This window comes from Podarcis gaigeae (assembly GCF_964106915.1).
Source record: "Podarcis gaigeae genome assembly, chromosome: 14".
Taxonomy (NCBI): Eukaryota; Metazoa; Chordata; class Lepidosauria; order Squamata; family Lacertidae; genus Podarcis; species Podarcis gaigeae.
Genome location: NC_139690.1, coordinates 48,182,118 through 48,208,244, shown reverse-complemented (window position 1 = coordinate 48,208,244; position 26,127 = coordinate 48,182,118). Strand labels below are relative to the sequence as shown.

The following is a 26,127-nucleotide window of genomic DNA, read 5'->3' as shown; positions in this document are numbered from 1 at the left end:
AGAAGAAAAGTGGACCAAGTGTTGGACCAAATCTTTGGCTGAGGCCATAGTTTGACCCAAATTTGGGGACAGGTAAAGGTAAAGGGGCCCCTGACCATTAGGTCCAGTCGTGACCGACTCTGGGGTTGCGACGCTCATCTTGTTTTATTGGCCAAGGGAGCCGGTGTACAGCTTCCGGGTCATGTGGCCAGCATGACTAAGCCGCTTCTGGCGAACCAGAGCAGCACACAGAAACGCCGTTTACCTTCCCGCCGGAGCGGTACCTATTGATCTACTTGCACTGGTGTGCTTTTGAACTACTAGGTGGGCAGGAGCAGGGACCAAGCAACGGGAGCTCACTCCGTCATTGCGGGGATTCGAACTGCCGACCTTCTGATCAGCAAGTCCTAGGCTCTGTGGTTTAACCCACAGCACCACCCGCGTTGGGAACAGGCTCATATGCAAAAAAGGGGGTAAAAATACATCCAGATTTGGGGGGGTCAAGAAATGAATCTTGAGGGCAGAGTAAGCTAAACTCATCTACATCTCCCCTGACTCTAGTCTGAGAATGCCCCAGCAGGATTTTGGTATGACATTGTTCCGGAACAGCAGTCTGATGGCAGCAAAACAGCGACTAGCAACTCCAAGGAGCCACAAAGATTCCCAGCGAGCTTTGAACCCACCACGCTCTAAATTCCACCCCTCCCTCTGAAATAAACCAAAATGCCGCCACCTGCTTTCTTGGGGCTGCAAAGGGGACCTCGAGAAAAGGAGGTGGCATTTCGCGGACACACAGACTCAACTCATGCGGCAGATCGAGAAGTTTCTGGCTTCCTTGCAGCAGTCAACAACTGACGTGACCAGTCTGTAATCAATCTGACCTGCCCCTTGCATTGAGCAAAAGTCATTACATCCCATCTCTGAGCCACTGAGTGACGCTCCGGGCAGGCAGTGAGATGAGAGCAATGAGAGCCTGTTGGGTTCTTACTTCAAAACATTTATTTGCTTCAGGGGCCCAAACCAGCGGCTGACCTTGTTTAGCTGGCACGCAGGAAGAAAACGATCAATGTGGCGTCAAGGGACCGAGTGAAGAAAAGCTGGATTGACTTCTGCTATTCTAGAAGCAACTATTTTCAGAGAACCATCACAAATACGAGCGATTAGTCCTTGATCACGTTTCTCTCTCCTTTTTGCAATCTCATTTCCAGGCCTCCTCAGTAAACACAGTTTTTTCTTCTTCAAGGGAGAAAGTATTCGCTGCAAACAGGGAAAAGAGCACAAATGGACTCACTCTCCTCTCCCTGGGAGGGCTAAGGTGGGCCAGTGGGAAGGGGGTGAAGACTCAGTTCTCCAACATGTTCCCCCCTTCTGCTTTAAAGGTAAAGGGACCCCTGTCCATTAGGTCCAGTTGTGGCTGACTCTGGGGTTGCGGCGCTCATTTCACTTTATTGGCCGAGGGAGCTGGCGTGCAGCTTCCGGGTCATGTGGCCAGCATGACTAAGCCGCTTTTGGTGAACCAGAGCAGTGCATGGAAATGCCATTTACCTCCCCGCCAGAGTGGTACCTATTTATCTACTTGCACTTGGACGTGCTTTCGAACTGCTAGGTTGGCAGGAGCAGGGACTGAGCAACAGGAGCTCACCCCGTCGCGGGGATTCGAACCACCAACCTTCTGATCGGCAAGCCCTAGGCTCTGTGGTTTAACCCACAGCGCCACCCGCTTCCCTCCCTTCTGCTTTAATGCTGCCCTATTTCAGCCAGGCTGGGCGACACAGGAAACAAGAGGCGGCTGGATGCTTCATGAGGTTGGTACAGGCCTTACAGGACTTTGGACAGCTCCTGTTGAAGACAGGCGTTGTTCTGATAACAGCACAAAGCTCAACAGTGGCTTTAACAGCAAGCAGGGACTTCATGTCCACCAGAGTCTCACTTCTGAAGTGGAGTTTCAGGAAATGGAAAGGGGGGGTCACCCTGGCTTGGGGTCATTAGGGTCAGTGTTGGTACTGAAAGGCCTCAGACTGTTCCTTTCGCCTTCTGCATTAGGGGAGGTTGAGTTGCGCTGGGTGGGAGACAGTCTGATTCAGACCTCTTCTTGAAAACTATTCCTCGTCCTCCTTCAGCTTCCAGATCCAGTGGATACAGGGATAAGGGGGTCTCCCAGTCCACTGATCATAGGAAGTTGCCTTTCACCAGATCCGATTATTTTCCCACAGAGGCCACTTTGCACAGTTAAGGTAACTGGCAGACCAAGATCTTTCTGGAGCTCCACATTTCCTGTTCCCTCAAGATGGGGAATGGGCCCTCCTTCACTGAAGTTACGTCTGTAAGCACCTGAAGCAGAGCCTTCATAGTTGTGGCACCTGTACTGTGGAACTTGCTCCCTCTAGGAAATAAGAGGCATTATCAGACTCCAATGGCACATTCCACTGGGCAAAAACAATCACACCGTGTCCTGAGGCCCAGAGAGCTGAATTTGGCCCATCCCTGGTTGAAAACATGTTTTATTCAGGAAGGCTTTTGAAATGAAGGGTGGAAAAAAACATAGCAGGTGGGCACAGGCAGGGTTTAATTTTAAATGGGTATTCAATTGCATTGGATTTCTGGCTCTTTCAAAATGTTGCTTCATCCTGTTTTCTAAGAGATGCCTTTTCTTTGCAAGGGGTGAATTATTGACATAACAGGCTTAAGGCAGCTCAGTACTATATATAGTGATAATTTTAATACTTTCTCTCTCCTTTGTATTTTCTTTATGGGGTTTTATTTATAAAATTCTTCCCTACAGGGCTTCAAGATAAAAAGATAAGTCGAAAGGTAATTTAGTCTAGATTATATCAAGGGCAGGAAGCAAACATTATCCTTTTACAATTGTATAATCAATTAAGGCTTTCCATATTTTCTCAAATGGCTCCTTTATCTTTTGTCTCCCGGTTGCTCTTAGTTCTTTCTTTTTCACTTGCCTCAGTTGGTTTCTGGAGAAGCAACTTATAAGATCACAGAAATTAGAGAGTTGGAAGGTACTCAAAGGATCCTCTAGTCCAGTGTTTCCCAACCTTTTTTGGGCAAAGGCACACTTGTTTCATGAAAAAAATCTCGAGGCACACCACCATTAGAAAATGTTTAAAAAATTAACTCTGTGCCTATATTGACTATATGCCGCTTGGGGTGGCAGCCTGTTGCCCGAAGCACAGGGAGCCCTACGGAGGGCTCCCCGTGCTTCGGGCGAGTGTCTGCAACCCTGCGCGCCCGGCAGGAGCTCCTGCCAGGCGCGCAAGGCTTGGGGCGGCAGCTTGTTGCCCGAAGCACAGGGAGCCCTACGGAGGGCTCCCCGTGCTTCGGGCGAGTGTCTGCAACCCTGCGCGCCCGGCAGGAGCTCCTGCCAGGCGGCAAGGCTTGGGGCGGCAGCCTGTTGCCCGAAGCACAGGGAGCCCTACGGAGGGCTCCCCGTGCTTCGGGCGAGTGTCTGCAACCCTGCGCGCCCGGCAGGAGCTCCTGCCAGGCGGCAAGGCTTGGGGCGGCAGCCTGTTGCCCGAAGCACAGGGAGCCCTACGGAGGGCTCCCCGTGCTTCGGGCGAGTGTCTGCAAGCCTTGCGCGCCCGGCAGGAGCTCCTGCCAGGCGCGCGAGGCTTGGGGCGGCAGCCTGTTGCCCGAAGCACGCGGAGCCCTCCGGAGGGTGCCCCGTGCTTCGGGCGAGTGTCTGCAAGCCTTGCGCACCCGGCAGGAGCTCCCGTCGGGCGCGCGAGGCTTGGGGCGGCAGCCTGTTGCTCTAAGCACATGGAGCCCGCCTCCCTCCCACGGCACACCAGGCAAAGTCTCGCGGCACACTAGTGTGCCGCGGAACACCGGTTGGGAAACACTGCTCTAGTCCAACCCTCTGCAATGCAGAAATCTCTACACGCGGTTCCCCATCCAATTTGAAACCATACCGGACCCTGCTTAGCTTTGCAAATGTGCCAATACTGTAGAGTAGAATACTAGCTGGGGTTCCAGTTAGATCTCATATAACCCATTTAAAACAACTGCACTGATTGCTGGTTCATTTCCAGGCTCACATTAGCGTTTAAAGCCATAAATGACTCATGCCCCAAATATTCGAAAGACCGCCTGCTGAGACTGACATGGGCCCTCTTGGTAGTTACTCCACCCTCAGAGACTTGGGGACGGGGCCTTCTCTATGGTGGCCCCTAAGCTGTGAAACTCCTTCCCTACAGAGGTGTGCCTGGCACCTTCACTGCACAGCTTCTGGCAAAAGCTTTACCCTGGCTTTTGGCACTTGGGGTGTATATTTTTTTGCACCCACCTTCTTTTTATTTTTGTGACTGGAAGTTGTTTCAAACTTGCTTTTTAATATTGTGTTTTAATGTTGTAACCCAACCTGGCACCCTAGGGTGAAGGGGCGGGTGATAAACAAACAAACAAGTAAATAATACAATAGCAAACAACCTGGGGCTGTTTTAAAAAGTGCCACCCCTATTACATGCTGATACTGTTTACTTGCAAAAGTAGGTAATATCGGGAGGAATAAGACAGGCAAATCAGTTCTGTTTGCAGCATCCTGCAGAGAGAAGGATTACACCTCCCGAGTGTTTGAAACATTGTTCTGAGGATGCTGAGCTGAAGCCTGGGAAACCGGATCCATCCTTCTATTGAAGTCATACAGAACATGTTCTCACAGAGTGGAAGGACGCCATGGCGACGGCGATGAGACAAGCAGCGGCCGAGATGGGGCACGACAGCTGACTGCCCTGGTTCCTAACAGAATCACAGCATTCCCACTTGCGACGGAAAGCAGAGGGCAAGTCACCCATGATTGTTACAGCTCTGGGCCTGATGCCACAACTGTAAGCTGCCTGTACCTGCCAACCCACCCCAAAATGTCTCCACTACAAGATGCAGGTTGAGAGACGCTGGGCAGAGTCACAACTCCCAGAGTGGCTTAACGTGGACCCTCCAAGATTTCTCTGATGAAAACAGTAAAGGTAAAGGTACCCCTGACCGTTAGGTCCAGTCGCAGACAACTCTGGGGTTTCGTGCTCATCTCGCTCTATAGGCCGAGGGAGCCGGCGTTTGTCCGCAGACAGCTTCCGGGTCATGTGGCCAGCATGACTAAGCCGCTTCTGGCAAACCAGAGCAGCGCATGGAAACACCGTTTACCTTCCCGCCTATTCCATCGTTCTTGTTTTTGCTGTTGTTGTTGTTACTATTATTTTATTATTTATACTGTACACCACTCATCTGACTGGGCTGCCCCAGCCACTCTGGGCAGCTTCCTACAATAATAATAATAATAATAATAATAATAATAATAATAATAATAATAATAATAATTATTATTATTATTATTATTTATACCCCGCCCATCCGGCTGGGTTTCCCCAGCCACTCTCGGCGGCTTCCAACAGAATATTAAAATACAATAGTCTATTCAACATTAAAAGCTTCCCTAAACAGGGCTGCCTTCAGATGTCTTCTAAAAGTCTGGAAGTTGTTTTTCTTTTTGACATCTGGTGGGAGGGCGTTCCACAGGGCGGGTGCCACTACCGAGAAGGCCCTCTGCCTGGTTCCCTGTAACTTGGCCTCTTGCAGCAAGAAAAACACAAGAAAAACACAATAAAACATGAAACATTAAAAAACCCTTCCTTATTCAGGGCTCCCTTCAGATGTCTTCTAAAGGTTGCATAGATACTTCTCTCCTTGCCTCAGGGGTACAATAACTCCATGCCCTCCATGAAAATAGGGGCGCCCTAACAAAAAGTGGGACATTCCGGGATCAAATCAGAAACTGGGATGGCTTCTGTAGATCCGGAACTGTCCATGGAAAATAGGGGCACTTGGGAAGGTCTGTACTTCACAGCTGACTCTGAGAATTGTAGCTCTGTGAGCGCCTAACAACTATCAGCACCCCTAACAAATTACAACTCCCAGAATTCTTTGTGGGGAACTTAAAAGTGGCACCATAGTGCTTTAAATGTACATTGTGAATGTGGCCATGGTGTCAGTCATACGGATGCCCACATAGGGCCTTCGGAGCAAAGGGAGAAGCATTTGGAGCCTCCTGAGGAGAATTTAGGCCAAGCACAGAATCTTGGGTTTCCTTGTTGCCAATTTCTTCTGAGAGGGATTTGCACTTGTCCAGTTTTTCAGCAGCAGCTGAAGTCAGCATCTTAAAAAGCAGAGACATCGCCTTACCATATAGTTAAAGCTATGGTTTTCCCGATAGTGATGTATGGAAGTGAGAGCTGGACCATAAAGAAGGCTGGTCGCTGAAGAATTGAATTATGGTGTTGGAGGAGACTCTTGAGAGTCCCATGGACTGCAAGAAGGTGGGACAGTGTTCTCGTGGCTCCCAGCATGAGTTTGACCAAACTGTGGGAGGCAGTGGAAGACAGGAGTGCCTGGCGTGCTCTGGTCCATGGGGTCACGAAGAGTCGGACACGACTAAACAACTAAACAACAAGCTTTCAGGGTGGTTTCAGGAACCGGTTCTCTTCCCGCCTTGTGGATATCTCTTCTTCCACTTCTCCAGCCCTCTCTGACTTCATCATCTCCATCACCATGAGCTTTGCTTTCATTTCACAGAGGGTCATTTACTAGCATCGCCAGCTCATCGCAGGGCTCATTTAGCAGCCAATTAAAACGCCAGAGATATGTGCGAGAGAGTCAGTGCGTCATACGAGCCGGATCTGCCGCCAACACCACCTCGTCGACTTACGGTCTCAGTGGCACCCGCAGATGTGCATGCAATCATTCATCGCTGGGCCTCTCTGTGGACACTCCCTGATTTAAACATGTAGAAAGGGATGCTTCAAAACCAGAGAAAGAGGCTTGTTAAACGCAGACGCAGAGGAGTTATGAAATATATAAAGCAGGGCTGCTGAATCCAGGGCCCTTCAAATGTTGCTAGACTACAGCTCCTGTTATCCTTGACTGTTGGCCATGGCGGCTGGGGATGATGGGACTTGGAGTCCATCCAAAGGCAACAAGTTCACCAGTCCAGCATTTTATATAATAATAATATAATAATATTTTATTATTTATGCCCCGCCCATCTGGCTGGGTTTCCCCAGCCACTCTGGGCAGCTTCCAACTGAATATTAAAAACAATACAGCGTCAGACATTAAAAACTTCCCTAAACAGTTGTCTTTTAGAAGTAAAATAGTTGTTTATTGCCTTGACATCTGCTGGGAGGGTGTTCCATAGGGCGGGTGCCACCACCGAGAAGGTCCTCTGCCTGGTTCCCTATAACCTCACTTCTCACAGCGAGGGAACCGCCAGGAGGCCCTTGACACTGGACCTCAGTGTCCAGGTTGAAGGATGGGGGTGGAGACGCTCCTTCAGGTATACAGGTATACATTGTGCTCTCGTGGCTCCGTTGCTCAGGTGCAAACCATCCCTCGCGGTCCAAGAGCTGCAATTCCCTAGTAGAGCACTTGTCTGCATGAAGAACAGATGGTTTGCATGAAGGTTTGATCCGCAGCATCTCCAGGTAATGTTGCGAATTGAAATGTAGGAGAGTAGATTCCAGTTCAGTGTGCAGACAATACCACGATAGATGGACACATGGTTCATAGGTTCCATTCACCAATTCATAAACACCAAGGTCATCCCAGCTCTTACACCACCCTAGGATTCTGGGTTGAAAGGTGGGGGAAAATAAAGGCTTGATGAATACGCAAAACTATTTTGTGCTTGTTTGGGGCTCAAAAATAAACACATCAAAATGGAGTGGGTACTTTCGCCCTAGAGAGAACGCAACAAAGTACTGTCTGTTCTGTTCCCTGTGGTTACTACCGACTGACCACGGATGATGCATTCTACCACCATGAAAACGGGGACATCCATTTGACACCCTGTGTGTAGCAGTCAGAGAACAACGAACAAAAGACTCTCGTAGTTCATATTATCCGCGGGGAACACATTAACGCAGAACACAAATCAGTAGAGAACATTCATGTAATGGGGAAAGTGCTCTTTGCTTTAATAGGTATGCTCAAGTAGTGGTAGTAATACTAATAACAACAGATAATCCTAAAATAAGGACAGGCCAAACACCAGAACAGAGACCCAGCAGCTAAAAGCCTTTTGCTTCAGGATGCAACAATGGGGAAACAGCCAAACTCTTGGCACCTGCAAGCAAAAATACTCACCGCAGCCAACTTGCACAGTTAATGTACTTTATATATTTCATTTTGTTTATTTTTACATTTCTAACCCACTTTTCCTTTGTGGCTGGGGCGGGATTTGAACCCTGACCTCCCAGGTCCTAGCCTGACGCTCTAACAACTACGCCACACCAGCTTGATAGAGAGCAGTCCTTCATTCCAAGGAAACTAATTCAGGGCATGCACTGAACCCCCTCAAACTTCAGAGAATGGAGTGCAAGTAACATGATAGCTGGCCATGCGCTGCTGAGGAACATGTTTTGCATTTTCCTCAGAATCTTTGTTATTCCGAGCAGCCTGTCTCTACACTGTACTGACATTTCCCCAAGTCCCTTCAGCCGACCTTCCTATTTAGTGAAATTGCTGATCTATTTACCGCGGTCTCCTCTGGCGTCATCCGAGTGACTTGGAGGATACACTGGGCCTGCGCTGTCAATCCCAGCCCCCACCCCCCGCTGCGTCCTTCCTGCTAAGGACACGGTTATAGAGGAGACCAGGAAGTGGACGTTTCACCTTTCCCGCTCTGGAGATCGCATGCACTGTGATCATTTGGCTCTAGATGCATTCTACAAAGTAGGTCAACATTTGCGTGGCGAGTTCCCGTCCCCACCCCAGTGGAAATAAAGACACATGACACAATTGTTAAGGTTAATGGGCTAAATAAGGCCACAACTTTATGGGTTACAGGTGATGAGCGGTATTGGGTTAGGCAATTGGTCCTAACTGACTATATCCAGCTTCAGCCCGTCCACTTGAAGTCCGGGAAGGGTTAACCACCAGTAGGGGGAGCCCTGCTGATGCACATCAACTAGGAACTCCTTAGGGAGTTCTTCCAATGGGGGGTGTGCCTTAGGCCCTCCCCTCCCCAGGCTTTGGACAGGGCCACGCCCCCCGGAATCCTTTAGAGCAGTGTTCCCCAACCTTGGGCCTCCAGCTGTTTTTGGACTACAACTCCCATCATCCCTCGCTAGCAAGACCAGTGGTCAAGGATGATGGGAATTGTAGTCCAAAAACAGCTGGAGGCCCAAGGTTGGGGAACACTGCTTTAGAGAACTACCCTTCAATATGTAAACCAAGGTACCACTGCAAATGTAATAAATAAATAAGTTTGAAAAGAGCAGAAACATGGTGGACTCACATGACGGACCAGCCCAGGTAGATCATGGTGCTGCCCCAATACATGGGATTGTCCAACACGTTGAACGGAAAAGACGTCACCTTTGCCTCCATGAGGATGCCGAAGTAGTCCCCTAGAAAAGAAACAGACACAAGGATGAAGGCGGGGTTTGCCAACATGGTACCCATGTCTCCTTTTAGGTGCCTGAGAAAGGTCTCAGTAGACGTTCCCCACAAGATCCGTCATGCACAAGGAGACAGCATGCTACTTCTGATTTAATTCCACACGGCTCAACCGTCCCAATTTAAGAGGGACACCCTGGCATTACAGAGGCCATCCCAGTTTCCGATTTGATCCTGGAAGGTCCCCGTTTCCTTTTCCCCTCCCCTCCATGTCCCAGAGAACAATTAAAAGTGATGTTAGGGCACATTCGAGGGTAAACCATATGTGGAACGAGTCTGCCCCTGCGGCTTGATGGAGGTAGAAATTGTCTCTCATGTCTTGTTTCTATGGGGATATACGCTCGGTATTTATCACTCCTGTTATACAAAAATCTCCAAATGGGTCTGAACTTTAATGTCTAAAACTCCTGATAGAGGACAAGGACCCAGAGATCATGAGAAGGGTGGCTAAGTTCTGTGCGACTGCCATAAAACTTAGGGAACAAGCTGTACTACCAAAATGATTAAGGTTTTAAATGACAATTTTAGGTTATATTTTAGTGATCAAGATTTAATATATATTTTTAAATGCCGCTATATCTGAATTGTTTCTGTTACACCCAATTGCAATTCAACGTATTCCTGTTGTGTTTTATGATTTTCCTGATACTGTAAGTGAGCCGGAACTGGTCTGTGACCGTAATAATAAAATTCATTCCATTAAAAGTGATGTGCGTGTGTTTGTAGGTGCAAAACCAGAGTCCTGTTTATCCTGAAAATAAAATTCCTGCACCGAGTGAAGGAAATGGTGAAGCTGGCATATGAAGCCACTTCCTATAATTTTGAAGGAAAATGTCACCAGTCCACTTTATTTAATTGCAACGCTTCAGCAGCCAGTCATTTTTAAAGGAAATGTGGGGAGCGTTTATTCCTTTATTGTAAATGGAGCCTTACACTGCCTACTCAGAAGTAAGCCCCATTGTAGTCAATGGAGCCTACTCACAGGTAACCGGGTAAAGACTGTGCAGCCTTCTGGTCATAAGATATAGGGTATAATATACCACTTGGAATCACGGGGAAAGCTGTGGAAAGAAAAATTTAAATTTACAGCATGCAGCTCACTGCAAGAAAATTATATGAAAATGATGTATAGATGGTATTTAACACCTGTAAAGCTTGCTAAGATATATAAAAAACTCATCTAATCTATGTTGGAAATGTAAGGAAAAAGAAGGTACTTTTTCCATATGTGGTAGATATGTAAAAAGGTAAAGGCTTCTGGGAAATGATATATAATGAAATGAAAAAGACGTTCAAAAATATGCTTGTTAAAAAACCAGAGGCCTAGGAATATTAGGAGATGAAGTACCAAAGAAGCTAAAGTGATTATTTATGTATGCAACCACAGCTACCAGAACGTTACTTGCCCAGAATTGGAAAAAAAGAGACCATACCAACGAAAGAAGAATGGAGGACTAAGATGATAGACTATTCCGAAATGGCAAAACTAACCGTGAAGATCAGGCACCAAGATGAATGAAAATTTAATCAAGAGTGAAAAAACTTTATAGATTATTTTAAAGAACATTGTGAGAACGTGGAAACATTAGCAGGATTGTTGTAGCATTTATGAACTGAAGGTAGAATTACGATGTGAAAAATAATTGGAAATTAAATGGAGAAATAAGTAGATGCAATGGAAATTATAAAGGGACAATTGGAAACCAGGGGGGTGGGGAGAGTCAATCAATGCAAATTTGGATTGGATATCTATGTATAAGAAAATTGTTATTATTAGAAAAATAGCCTTCCACTGCAATCCTAAGAATTTTTACTCAAAACTATGTCCCACTGAGGATTTGCTCTGTGGTACGTTTCTGATCATTCTCACAGTTTCCTCCATTATTATTATTGTCAGGGGTTCAGGAGCAGAGGCACAGGAGTGGGCGGAGATGGAGAGCGAGGAGGAGGAATCCGAGGGGGGTGGAGGCAGTGACAGCGGTCAGAGGGATTCCACGAGCCTCTCCAGCAAATCGGAAGATTCACAGAAGGGAGCGCCGATGGCCAGGGCAAGGGGGGTGCCAAGGGGGAAACCCCAGAAGGAAGGGGCCAGCGGGGACTCCCAGAGCAGCAGTTGGAAATCAGGACCAGCTTCCCCACCAGAGCGCAGTGGGGGGGAGGAGTCCCAGGAATCGGGACCAGTGTTCTCACTACCAGCGAGAGGAGATGAGTCAGGATTGACCACGCCTCCATCGGAGAGCGGGGAAACGGTCAGGAGGAAGGTTACCTGCTGGGCGTGCGCGCCAAGTTCAAATGTACAGGCGAACGGCACAGCAGGTAGCCCGGATAGGGAGCCAGGTCCTAAAGCCCGCCGGAAGGAGGGGCAAGACTCAGGGGGGTCAGCGTCAGAAGAGTCCAGAAAGGAGGAAACCCCAGGGGGCAGGAGGACCCAGAGGAGGAAAGAACAACGGAAGAGGTGGAGTAGGGCTAGGATCTTAAACTGGTGCGGAAGGGGTGATGAGTCAGACGGGACTTCGCCGATCTAAGGTTAAGACGTAGGGCTGCACGCTCTGGCGTTGGAATGGAAACCAAACTTCAATAAAGACTTTTGTACATTACATCAACCTGGCGTTGGTCCTCTGTGAGCTGGGACCTAGAGGCAGCCCTGACAATTATTATTATTATTATTATTATTATTATTATTATTATTATTATTTCCTGCCTTTTCCCCTGACAGGAACTCATTACATTTTTCTGTTGAAGGTGTTGTACGTGATCCCTTCCCTCACACATTCTTTTTTTACAACAATCCTGTGAGGTAGGTTCAGTGGAGAGGTTGCCATTGGCTCAGGGTGACCGGCGTCAATGTGTATAGGATGTCGATGTTTGGCGAGATCTAACGTGGGAGAAGCTTTGCGATGTAGAATAAGATGTCCCTATTTTCATCGATTTGCAATGACAAACCTAGACAGCATCTTGAAAAGCAGAGACATCACCTTGCCGACCAAGGTCCGTAAAGTTAAAGCTATGGTTTTCCCAGTAGTGATGTATGGAAGTGAGAGCTGGACCATCAAGAAGGCTGATCGCCGAAGAATTGATGCTTTTGAATTATGGTGCTGGAGGAGACTCTTGAGAGTCCCATGGACTGAAGATCAAACCTCTCCATTCTTAAGGAAATCAGCCCTGGGTGCTCACTGGAAGAGCAGATCCTGAAGCTGAGGCTCCAATAACTTTGGCCACCTCATGAGAAGAGAAGACTCTCTGGAAAAGACCCTGATGTTGGGAAAGATGGAGGGCGCAAGGAGAAGGGGACGACAGAGGATGAGATGGTTGGACAGTGTCCTCGAAGCTACCAGCATGAGTCTGACCAAACTGCGGGAGGCAGTGGAAGACAGGAGTGCCTGGCCTGCTCTGGTCCATGGGGTCACGAAGAGTCGGACACGACTAAACAACTAAACAACAACAACAACAACATCAGCATGAGTCTGACCAAACTGCGGGAGGCAGTGGAAGACAGGAGTGCCTGGCGTGCTCTGGTCCATGGGGTCACAAAGAGTCAGACACAACTAAACAACAACAACAAATTTTCATTGGAGAAATGTTGGAGGGTATGCAATTCCAGGAACAGGTTCTCACTTCTGCTAAGCTGACTGGGGCTCTGGCTGCGCTGTGTTTCTCAAAATGTACCACTGACCTCCTGCAAAGCAATTTCTCATCTTCTTCTGCCTCCCCTCCACCTTTGGACATAACAGAGAGCTTGTTGCCAGCAAGATAGGGTTGTGAGACGTCCGTTTCGGAAGAGAAGGCCGATAAGGTCAGAAAGGAAAATTACTGGGAATGTGGGTAGCTGCTAAAGAAGCGAGAGAGCCCGGGAGATGTTTATGTACTTAGTTGGGATTCAGATTTATCGCCTGTCCGATCCCCAAAGGTGAAGGGGCCAGCGGGGAGTGATGATAAAAGTAACAATAATATAAAAATGTAAGAAAAAGTGGAGCCTGCAACAAGATGTTGCAGTACAAAGTGCTTCTGTTCAGGATCACAGTTAGTTATTTCATTACATTCCTCCCTACAGTTTTCAGCACAGTCAGCCAAGGTTCTGCAGCCACTAAACATGTGAGCTTACCCCACCTTAAAGGTTCCCCCCAATTTCCCCCCTTCTTCTGCAAACTTTGGGGTCGCCACTCAGTCTGTTGATATCCTCCCCTTGTTTGTGAATGAGCCAGTTTTGGACATATAAGCAATGCACTCACTTCCTGAATGCTGGAAATAAGTGGGAATAACAACAACAACAACAACAACAACAACAACAACAATAACAACAACAAATTTATATGCCACCCTTCTGAATGGGTTGCCCCAGCCACTCTGGGCGGATCCCAACAAAATATTAAAAACAAAATAAAACATCAGACATTAAAAACTTCCCGATTCAGGGCTGCTTTCAGATGTCTTCTAAAAGTCAGATAGTTGTTTATCTCCTTGACATCTGATGGGAGGGTGTTCCAAAGGGCAGGTGCCACTACCAAGAAGGCCCTTTGCCTGGTTCCCTGTAGCCTCACTTCTCACAGTGAGGGAACCACCAGAAGGCCCTCGGAGCTGGACCTCAGTGTCTGGGCTGAACAACGGGGGTGGAGACATTCTTTCAAGTATACAGGTATTCAATTAAGTTTGCATTTAAAGACAAACCTACCCACACTTTCAGAAATGATATGTAAACCGAAACACAGCCACCCTTTGGAATTTGCAGTTCTTTGAATTCTGCAATGCTGTTCTCTAGTCAGGTAATATATACGTATATAAATGCATACAGTATGGTAAAGTGTGCCTACACCAGCAAAAACAACAAACTAAAATGTGTTATATTAGTAAAAACGGACTTTGCAAAACTGTGTTGATTGGGGGAGCTTGCATATTGCAAGAAGGTGCATATTGCAAGAAAGTCCTGATAGGTTTCCAAAAGTATTTTATCATCATTATTATTCTTATTATATTTATTGCAAACTGATGTGGAAATGTGGAGAAACGAAATGGAGGCCGGGAAAAATGCGAAGCTGAAACTGACAGATCTGACCACACCCTTTTGGTAACACCGAGAGGGGAGAGATGCAAAATGAACTAAAGGGGATATGAAAACTGCAAACTGAGTGTTCCAAAATTAAATTTTAGAAATTTTCCTAAGTGACCCGTAATTTGCATGGCAGACTAATCCACAGGTGCGATAAAAGCACAGGAGAGGAAACAATTATTTCCTAACTTAGAGGGAGACGCTGATGGGACGAGATGGTAGCCAAGCGCTGCAGCTTGGGCTCCGGGTGTTTGATCACAAGGAACTCTTGTGCTTCCCAGATCCCTTCCTGCTACAAACTGACCCCCCCAAAAATGGCAAGCAAAAACCACCTGGCCCAACACCGTGAAACAAGCATTTGGGTGGCTTTTTTGGCATTCCGAGTGGAAACACACAATACCAGCCAAGCCCATCTAAAGTATGACTCAGCCGGCTGCAGCTCTAATTGCCAGGCAACAGAAAGCAATTGTCTCTGGTGGGTAAAACATTTCCCCCCTGCTATGTCATTAGCCCACTTAGCCGCCTATAGCAACGACCCTGTGTTTGTGTGTGTGTGTGTGTGTGTGTGTGTGTGTGTGTTTAATCGGAGAGGGGGCCATTCATTCTTGGAAGTTGAAATGTGTTTCTTACACGGCATGAGGCCAGGGAAATTGACAATTTGACCCAGGTAGTAATAGTAACAAATTACAGCGCTTTGTTCTCTCGGTGGCTGCCTTTTAGCCCGCTATCTGGAAACACTTTGCTAATGTCAATTAAGCACAGATTTGAAAAGAAGTGTCAACTTCGTAGCGCGAGGGGGGCAAAACGAACCGGGTCGTGTTTTACGTGACTCACTCCAAGGCCATAATTTCTACTTTTTGAAAGCACTTTTGAAATCCAGTGGACTTTAGAATCCTTGATTTGTTGAGAGAGAGAGAGAACTCATTAAGATTCCTGCATTCTTTCCCTCCCCCACTTGGCCAGGCACAACCTTTCGACATCTCACTTTTCTTGGAAACATTCAAAGGGCCTATAATAGAAACCCGTGTCCAGGCACAGCGCTTAGAAAGTTCAGACAGATGAACAGGGTCTGTGGGTGGTTTCAAGGACCCTTGAACTGAAATGATCTGAATGCCAAGAGCAGCTGCTGAGTAGATATCCTATCTGGCCACAGTGACCTATGTATTAAGTTACATCCCCTCGGATTACTGTGACGTGCAATACGTGGGCTGCCTTTGAAAAGGATCGAGGCTTTGCTCGAAATGGATTGCATCTTAAAAAATAATAATCTATCAGTCATATCTGTACCATAGATTTAAAGTACCTCTACTTATGTATCCTTCTGGATATGAAATCTTCAGGTTATGGCCATGGCAAACCAGGAAGTGTATACTTCCAGGTTTCGCAGCACGCATATGTCCAGAAGCGCTCTGCACACCTTGCGCATGCGCAGAAGCACTCAATCACGCCACGTGCGTGTGCAGACATGCACCTCTGTTTACTCTTAAGAAACTACTGTTCCTGAAGGATGAAGAACTCCCCACCAAGGAACGATGAATAAGTAAAGTGATGCTGAATTGGCACAAGTTAACAGCTAAAAAGAAGAGACCTTAAGGATGATTGCTTTATGGAAGAATGGAAGCCTTTGTCCCCCTCCTGGACTATTTAAATATTTCGGCGTGATGGAATTCACAATCAGGATTTGAACTAAGAGCAACAGAAGGAATCAGAGGTTATTGTTATTATTGTTATGATATAAGAAAGAGAAGATAGAGTGCTGCAAGGGGGAGGAGAAAAAACTCCGTGGAAAATGGGATGGGAAGTCGACAGAGTAAAATAAATATCTGCCTCCATTTCTTCTCCTGGCAAATAGAAGGGGAAGAAATGGAGGCAGAGATTTTACTTTCTTGGGCTCCATGATCACTGCAGATGGTGGCAGCAGTCACAAAATTAAAAGACGCCTGCTTCTTGGGAGAAAAGCAATGACAAACCTAGACAGCATATTAAAAAGCAGAGACATCACCTTGCCGACAAAGGTCCGTATTGTTAAAGCTATGGTTTTCCCAGTAGTGATGTATGGAAGTGAGAGCTGGACCATCAAGAAGGCTGATCGCCGAAGAATGGATGCTTTTGAATTATGGTGCTGGAGGAGACTCTTGAGAGTCCCATGGACTGCAAGAAGATCAAGCGCATCCATTCTGAAGGAAATCAGCCCTGAGTGCTCACTGGAAGGGCAGATCCTGAAGCTGAGGCTCCAAGACTTTGGCCACCTCATGAGAAGAGAAGACTCCCTGGAAAAGACCCTGATGTTGGGAAAGAAGGAGAAGGGGACGACAGAGGACAAGATGGTGGGACAGTGTTCTCGAAGCTACCAGCATGAGTTTGACCAAACTGCGGGAGGCAGTGGAAGACAGGAGTGCCTGGCCTGCTCTGGTCCATGGGGTCACGAAGAGTCGGACACGACTAAACTACTAAACAACAACAACAACAACATCATTATGTATTGGAATGTATATGTGAAATTTCTGGAAATTTAATAAAATTTATCTGAAAAAACAAGCAAACTACAGTTCCTAGGGTTCTTTGGAGGAAGCCAAACTCCCTCAGTTTCAATTCATTAAGCCTGAAGAATGGGTGGGAGGGAGAGAGGGAATATTTCTCCAATTCCGAAGGTGGGGAGAAATAACCCAATACAAATCTTATAGATTTACTGACGCCAAATCTGCTGATTGCTGGAGCCTGAAGAGCAGGCTGGCAACACATCTGATGCTACTTTGCTCTCAACAGAGGGATCATTATTCTGTTTTCCTGCAAGAAAATTGCTCTTTTCCTCCCCGTAATATCAGCTTCTTCGGTGCGTACGGATGCTTCAGAGAGGTTTTGATTCCTGACATGGGTTGCACATCCTCAGCCTCTTATCTCTGCAGAATTCCAGAACATAATTCCGGTAATATACAAATCTTTTGAAGTCAGGCAGGAGGAAACAAAAGTACAAAGGGAACAAAGTATTATGGGGGGGGGGGAGGGAGAGGAAAGTACGGATAAGGAGAAAGCAGTTGCTAAGCTTTGTGCTCTCAAAAAATTGCAGGCAGCTGTGCTGGACCAAAACCAACAGTGCCTTAAGTGGAAATAAGTCACAAGGAAGGGAACAAGCTTTTGAGTGTGTCCGTGTTGTCCATCAATATGTGAGTTTGGGGAGAGGGGTTGTGGGAAGGAGGGAGAAACAAACTCCTGTGCACGATGAGAAGTCCAAGCCTGTGCTTTTGCACGAGTTCTTGGAGCCAAATTAGAGAAGATGTTGAAGATCCACAAAGACGTTGCCCCATTTCTGTATGTTTTGAAAAAGAAAGTGGAGACACAGACATTTTGCTCCCTCTCCCACTAGAGCTTGTTGGGACCCAACGAAGCTAAACCGCTGGAAGATTTGGGACAGGAAAAAGAAAGGGCTTCTTCCCACAGCACAGCATTCAACTGCGGAACTCCCTCCCCACTGGGGGCAGAGACTGTCCCCAACTTGGATGGCTTGGATAGACAATTAGGCAAATTTGCAGAGGATATGGCGATATCAATGGCTGGTAGCCAAGATGGCTATTGGAGGCCTTATGTCTCTGTGTGCCAACGCCGGGGAGAGGGCTGTTCAGCTCCTCCTGTAAATACCCGCTTGGTCATTGTGAGAAGGTTAGAGGCCTTCTCTTGAGATACGCTGCCAGTAAGGATTGAGAGAAATGGCTTGTCAGATCATTTGTTGCTACACCACATGAGGTGCCAACTTTGGTCCAAGGTTTCTGGTTTTGATCTACTGGAAAAGCCTTCATTTAAAAGCGGGGGGGGGGGGGGAGGAATAATAAAATCATAGAGTTGGAAGGGACCCCAAGGGTCATCCAGTCCAACGTCCAGCTAAAGCATCCATGGCAGATGACCACCCAACCTCTGTCATGGTCCAGTCTACGGGCGATCGAAGTCCCGGCTGAGGATGTCAGGACCGGGGGCAAGATGGTGGGGTGGGAGCAGGAATGAGGGTCGAGAAACAAGGAGTCATGAAGTCTAGGGTCCGAGGGTTGAGAAGCAAGGAGTCACGGAGTCAAAGGGTCAAGAAGCAAGGAGTCAAGGAGCCGAGGTCCAAGGATCAGGAAGCAAGAAGCCAAACACAGCAAGGCAGGAAACGTGTTGCTGTGGCAAAGAGCCGAAGGGAAATGCTGACCTTATATCCCTTCCTGGCTCTTGCCACCAGGTGCTGTGAGTTACCAAGCGGCCTCACCTGTGCGGCCGCATCTTGCCTCTTCAGAACAAACTTAGGAAGGCCCCAGTCCTGCGAAGCCCTACTGGTCACAGGGCCTGGCTCCTGCACACACTCCTGACAAACTCTGCTTAAAACATCTAAAGAAGGAGAGTCTACCACCTCCTGAGGGAGACTGTTCCCCTGTCAAACAGCTCTTACCTACAAAAAGTTCTTCCTGAGGTTTAGTCAGAATCTCCTTTCTTGTAAGTGGAAGCCATGGGTTCGAGTCCTACCCTCCGGAGCAGGAGAAAACAAGCTTGCTCCCTCTTCCATGTGACAGCCCTTGAGATATTTGAAGATGACTATCATAATTCCTCTTTGTCTTCTCCTTACCAGGCTAAACATACCACCAGCCATTCCTCTAGAGGCTTGGTTTCCTCTGCCCACCTTCCGGCTTGTCAACATCCTCCTTAAATTCTGGTGCCCAGAATTGGACACAGTATTCCAGATGTGATCTGGCCAAGGAAGAATAGAGTGGCGCTGTGGTGTAAACCACTGAGCCTAAGGCTTGCCGATCGGAAGGTTGGCGGTTCGAATCCCTGCGACGGGGTGAGCTCCCATTGCTCAGTCCCAGCTTCTGCCAACCTAGCAGTTCGAAAGCACGTCAAAGTGCAAGTAGATAAATAGGTACCGCTCCGGCGGGAAGGTAAACGACGTTTCCGTGCGCTGCTCTGGTTCACCAGAAGTGGCTTAGTCATGCTGGCCACATGACCCAGAAGCTGTATGCCACCTCCCTCGGCCAATAAAGCGAGATGAGCGCCGCAACCCCAGAGTTGGTTACAACTGGACCTAATGGTCAGGGGTCCCTTTACCTTTTTAAGGAGTCTCAAAGCGGCTAACAATCTCCTTTTCCCCACAACAAAAACTCTGTGAGGTGAGTGGGGCTGAGAGAAGTGTGATTAGCCCAAGAGAAGTGTGACTAGCCCAAGGTCACCCAGCAGCTGCATGTTGAGGAGCGGAGACGCGAACCCAGTTCACCAGATTACGAGACTACCGCTCTTAACCACTAAACCACACTGGCTCCCACATTCCTATTTGGGGAACCTTTTGGGGGCCGCATGCCAGAGGCAAAACTGAGCACAGCAACAAATGTTTCGTTTGTACAAAAGGCTAGTTTCTACACACCACATTCATCAGAGTTTGTCATCCGACAAAAGGCACTGAAGCTACGAAGCAGAGTCAGTCAGGGAGATGCTCTGGGGAGGGTTTCAAGGACCACATAGAAAGGTCTGGAGGGCCACATTTGGTCTCCAGGCATGAAATCCCCTACCCCTGAGTTAAGCCTTCTTCAGGCCCAGAAATACAGGTTACTTGTGTCAAAAGGGTTCTGATGGTCTCTCCATTTTGGTACTAATGCAAACGACCACACAAGATTGGTACCGCTTTTCTAGTCAGGAAATCTGAGGCACCAAGTCCTTCCACCTTTCTGTGGACTCAGCTGCCCACTGAGTCTTAGCTGATTTGCGATCTCTCTTACTAATAACTTAACAAGGGAAAAGGAGAGAACACGGTGGTTTTGCTCCAGTCACAGTGCCACAAAATCTTTGTCAGTTGTTGGCTTTTTTACGTGTTTACAGCGGGAATAAATACTATTAACACAGTGCTGAGATGGTCGCGACTCATAAGCACACTCTCCTGCCTGCACCTTTGCCACGAAAACCTCATTACTCCCCTCCAAGAACACATTAACCAAGAGGAACGGCAGAAAATAGGGCAAGCATCTCGGCGAAAACTAGGCGTTGGAAAGTAGGATTCCAGGGCGTGCCAGCCCCTGTCACAATGGGCCCAATTGTGGAGGAACAATGAGGAGGGCAGTGCTGGTGAGCTGCCCTACTGACTGGCTCAAGCACACACACAAAATTAGCCAGCACTCAAGAAAGAAAATGGGCCCACATGAGGTCAAAGTGAAGATCCCCAACTGCTGCAAAATTGAGGCCTTGAGCTACCCCTACTGTGAAGGAAATTAGGAAGCCACAGAGAAGTGGTTTAGTAAGAGTGATTCACGATGTGCCTCTCCAACCTTTCAGCCTACATTAAAGAACCCTTGGTGCCCAGCCGTTGCTAAGTGCTTTAATCCTAAGATATATAAGAGACAGCTCTAATTGCCTCATTAGGAAACAGCAGTAGCCAACTTGGTGTCCTTCAGGTGAGGGAACTACCACCAGCCCCAGCCATCATCGCCAATGGACAGAGGGGATGGCAGCGTCTTTCCAGAAACATCTGGCGGGCACAGAAACCCCATCATTGCATGTATTATTCTAGCCAGGTGTTTGCACAGTCTCTGCTGCCGTCCTATCCCAAAGACTCTTTAAGTAGGGCCTTTCTGCATTGGGACGGATTCTGTGCCTTGAGCCTCGCTCCATGTCGTCAACTCTCCTCCCTCCCTCCTCCAGTGTGGTTGTTGCCAAAGGGAGCTCAATGCACAACCAGGGATCTTTGCGCAAGGGGTGGAGTGGGGTCACCAGTCTGGGAGAAGTTAAAAAGGTGACCTCGTTGAAGGTCGGCGGTTCGAATCCCCACAACGGAATGAGCTCCCATTGCTCTGTCCCAGCTCCTGCCAACCTAGCAGTTCGAAAGCACACCAGTGCAAGTAGATAGGTAGGTACCGCTGTGGCAGGAAGGTAAACAGTGTTTCTGTGCGCTCTGGTTTCCGACAAGGTGTGCCGTTGTGCCAGAAGTGGTTTAGTCCTGCTGGCCACATGACCCAGAAAGCTGTCTGAGGACAAACACTGGCTTCTTCGGCCTGAAAGCAAGATGAGCGCTGCAACCCCAGAGTCGCCTTTGACTGGACTTAACCATCTAAGGGTCTTTTACCTTACCTTTGTTTTTTACCCTACATGGGAGTGATGTGCGAGTAGGGCTCTAGTTCACTTTTCTTGAGGAGACGAGAGGGGCACATTTTAAGAACGCAAGGCGAGCCTGCCGGGTGAGGGCAGTGGCCCAAAAAAGTCCAGAATCCTGTTCTCACAGTGGCCAACCCGGAAACCCACAGGCAGGCTATGAGGACAAGATCATTCTTCCTTCCTGGGGTTTCCAGCAACTAGTATTCAGAAGCATTGCTGCCTCCAGCTGTGAAGGGGAGAGAGTAACTGGTGGGGCTAGCTGCCATCAACAGCCCTCTCTTCAAGCTGGTGGCCATTGCTGCCTCCAGTGGCAGCGAGTTCCATAGATCAAACACTCACAGCTCAGGTCAAGAGGCAGCTGAGGAATCCTGGGGGGTCTCCCTCTGTGGCTGCAAAAAGCTCCCTTCTCCCCAAGAACATGCAGATTAATGAGAGCAGAACAGAGACCAGAGGTGCGCAGGGGCAGTTTGAGACTGCTTGGGAAACATCTGGGAGAAGAGGAGCCTTAGAAAGCGTGGAAGGCAGGGATCGTCAGTCCTGGCAACTGCTCTATAGGGGAAAGATCAGTGCTCCCCCCCCTAAAAAATGTTTAGGGGCACTTTCGTTTTGACTCAAGAAAATAACCATTTTACAGTGGCACCTCAGGTTAAGTACTTAATTCGTTCCGGAGGTCCGTTCTTAACCTGAAACTGTTCTTAACCTGAAGCACCACTTTAGCTAATGGGGCCTCCCGCTGCTGCCATTGCACTGCCGCCACACAATTTCTGTTCTCATCCTGAAGCAAAGTTCTTAACCCGAGGTACTATTTCTGGGTTAGCGGAGTCTGTAACCTGAAGCGTATGTAACCCGAGGTACCACTATATAGTTCAAATCAGGAAAAATAAATACAGTAAATGGACAAAAGTACAAAGAACATGTATTAGCTCAGGGGTCAGCAACCTTTTTCAGCCATGGGCCAGTCCACTGTCCCTCAGAACTTGTGGGGGGCTGGACTATATGGGGGGGGTGAACAAATTCCTATGCCCCACAAATAATCCAGAGATGCATTTGAAATAAAAGCACACATTCTACTCATGTAAAAACACGCTGATTCCCAGACCGTCCGCGGGCTGGATTTAGAAGGCAATTGGGCCGCATCCGGCTCCTGGGCCTTAGGTTGCCTACCCCTATATTAGCTCCACACATTCCACACTGCTTCACACACTGACAATTCACCGTGAAGGAGAAGAAACTAATTTTTATTTTTAGTTTCTTCTCTCATTAGATTCACAAAATGTTTAGGGGTATGTGCACCCCTTTATTCCCCCAGGAAAAGAAACAAAACACTGGGCAAGTCCTACTGGGATGTTTTGCCGATTTGCATGCCGTTTCCTCGAATAAAGAGCTAACTTCACTGACAATGGACCCTGCTTCTACGTGCTGACCTGCGCCCTGACACAGACCCACATGTGGAACTCAGCTGTCCTCCCTGCCCACTCTGCCCACTCTGGTGCCCCTCATTAACCCCATGCCCTCTGGAAGGCTTTTGACATGAGCTGGTTTATGGGGTTTGATAGATAGATAGATAGATAGATAGATAGATAGATAGATAGATATAGATAGATGATCAGTGGCGTAGCGTGGGTTGTCAGCACCTGGGGCAAGGCAAGTAATTTGCGCCCCCTAACCCGTGAATTTGCGCCCCTTAACCCATGGATTTGCGCCCCTAACCCTAACCCCCAGATGTTGCGCCCGGTGCGGCCGGCCCCCCCTGCACCCCCCACACTACGCCACTGTAGATGATAGATAGATAGATAATAAAACACATTTGGGGGTACAGTCCCAGAAGGAAAACAAACATTTAAAACAATGTACGACAATAAATTTAAAATTCATAAATGCGATAAGCATATAGACACTTAAAACTTTAAGATAAACTACCACAGAGAGCTGACCCATGGAACCGAGTTTGGGGATTTTCTTAATGAACTAGTTTGAGTCGGGAGATGGTCTGTGCCTACAGAGCTGTACACAGAATCTGGTGACCATCCGGGTCGTCTTCTGATCTTTGCCTAACAGGAGAAGGGCTTTGATATATTTTAAAGGCAGCTCAGTGGTAGAGCATGTGCTTTGCAAGAAGGACCCAGGTTCAATCCCTGGGCAGGAGTGCGAATGCTCCTTGCCTAAAACCCTGAAAATCTACTGCCCGTCAGTGCAATATTGAGCTGCAAGGACCAAGGCTCCGAATTCACACAAGACAGCTTTCCTACGTTCCCGAGCATCTTTCTCTGGGCTGCTTCCGCACATGCTTAATTGTCCCGGAACGAGGCACAGAAGGATAACTCCCTCCCACTTCCAAATCCAGCTACGCCACTGACACGCCCTGCAAACTGGGTGCCAAGCGGCTGTTGCGGGCAGAGAAACATGCCTCTCCCCACCTCTCCCTGTCTGCCAAGGCTGTGCTTATGAGCATCTTCGGCGTCAAGAAAAAGCCCCGAGAGAAGGTGAGGTCACACCTTCAGTTCACCCTGACTCACCTGTTTTTGCGTTTCAGCGGAAATGACACCCAAGTTAAGTCATCCCGGCTGCGATGAATCAGACCTTCCGCAAGCAAGCTGGAGACCCCGCTATGCTCGCTTAAGATGGCGTCGACCCCAATTTTTCACCCAGCAACGTGGGAGGGGAGGAGGTAAGGAAGGTGATTCCTCTCCTGTTTGTCACGGCCCCCCCGTTGTGTATTAAAATAAATGGAAAACACATCTTCACGATTTGAAATGCTTGCCTGCAGGTGGGTTCATTTAAAAGGCCTAAGCCTCCATTTCCATTAATGTAGAGCTGTCAGGATGTGAGGCACTTTAGGGAATAATGGAAGGATTCCCCATTCCACAATGACAGGTCTCTGCCCCAGGAAGCTTACAGTCTGAATGTTGGTGGTAGAAGAGATGAGCCGGGGGTTTCAGGGTGTGGGGTGGGAAGGAAGGAAGGCAGAAGGATAAACAGAAGCTAACAATATACAAAAGCTGATCTGCAAAGGGCTCCATTTTAGCTGGGGACAGGGGCAAAGGGGTTAAAGCTGCCAGAGGCTTAATGGAAAAGATGGGAATTTATGCAACCGGACTTACATAAATCTGCGTGCCTGAAAGGATGTTTTTCAAAGGGGGTTAAAAAACTTATGACCTCCTTTCCAAGACCGAAGAAAGATTTCAGATGGAACCGATTTATCTGAAAAAGATTTCAGAAGGAACCAAGGAGTTCTTGGATGCTGAGTGGCAGGAAAGCCTTCGTTGATCTCCGCTACAAAGGAGTACAGCATGGTATCTAGGAAGGGGGACCCCAATCCCCACCCTACATGTTGTGGGGCAGAAGGAGGGATGCCTCAAAGGCAGCGACAGAGAGAACCAGGAGCTAGAAAACAAGCCAAGAGGCAAAGCCAAGAGAATTATTCCCCAGGCGAAGATCAGATATCAACGAGATCAAAAATTCATTGAGGACTGGGGAAAATTAACAAATTATTGGGAATGTTTAAGTGATAATGAAATAACGTTAGTGGCATTTAGAGAAGCTCTGTGACAAAATTAAGAAATATTGTAAAAAAGTAAAATAAAAGAGGGGGAAGGTATAAAGGCAATATAAAAATTTGGAAATGTGTATTTAAAGAAACTAAATCCGAATGATTGGCAGAAAAGCCGAAGGAAGTCAAAAATTGAAAAGTTTAATAGAAACTGTATTGTGGAATGATTGTATGAAAAATTAATAAAACATGATTATATATATATATATGTATATAGAGAGAGAGAGAGAGAGAATGATTCCCCAGGCAAAGTCCCACCTCTTGAACAGGAAACTGTTAGCACCACTTCCTGTTTAGGAGAGCCAATGGACAGCTTGGATGGGCAGAGCCAGTCCCATCATGGGGACCTGTTTGCTGTAGGGATTGGGGTACCTGTGGCTCCTAAGACTCAAATCCCACCAGCCCTGACCATTGGCCATGATAGCTGGGGCTTATGGAAGTTGAAGCCCAACAACATCTGGAGGGCCACAGGCTCCCAAACTCAGCTTTACTTCCTAGGGAGGAGCCCCAATTTGCAGCCCTGGTCGACCCCAACATTAGGCAGCTGTGCACAGAACCAAAGGTCGCCTGGTTCTAGCCCCGGTGGCTTCAAATAAAGTACAGTGGTACCTTGGTTTACAAACTTAATCCATTCCAGAAGTCTGTTCTTAAACCAAAGCGTTCTTAAACCAAGGCGTGCTTTACCATAGCAGCGGGGGGACTCAATTTACAAATGGAACACACTCGACAGGAAGCAAAACATGTTCTGCTTCCAAAGCAAAGTTCACAAACCAAAACACCTACTTCCGGGTCTGTAGCATTCTTAATCCAAGTTGTTCATAAACTAAGCTGTTCTTAAACCAAGGTACCACTGTACGGGATCAAGGATCGTATTGCGGCATCTCCTGTCCCAGCAACAAGGGAGATGAGGATTTTTTTTGGTTTCTGTTGAGAGAGTGCAATGCAAAATGAAGCCCACTGGTAAGAGGAGGGGGAGCATAGGGTCTGCAGCACA

At 47.7% G+C, this 26,127-nt stretch overlaps 1 protein-coding gene across 2 annotated transcripts in view; it reads right to left on the bottom strand.

Moving 5' to 3' along the window:
• The window catches only part of PEMT (phosphatidylethanolamine N-methyltransferase), a 101,935-nt gene that overhangs the window by 9,124 nt on the left and 66,684 nt on the right, over nucleotides 1-26,127 (bottom strand). For both annotated transcript variants that reach the window (XM_083711851.1, XM_083711850.1), the window contains exon 5: nucleotides 9,278-9,389. In XM_083711851.1, coding sequence (XP_083567977.1) covers nucleotides 9,278-9,389 — 112 coding nt within the window. The remainder of the gene's footprint in view (nucleotides 1-9,277; nucleotides 9,390-26,127) is intronic.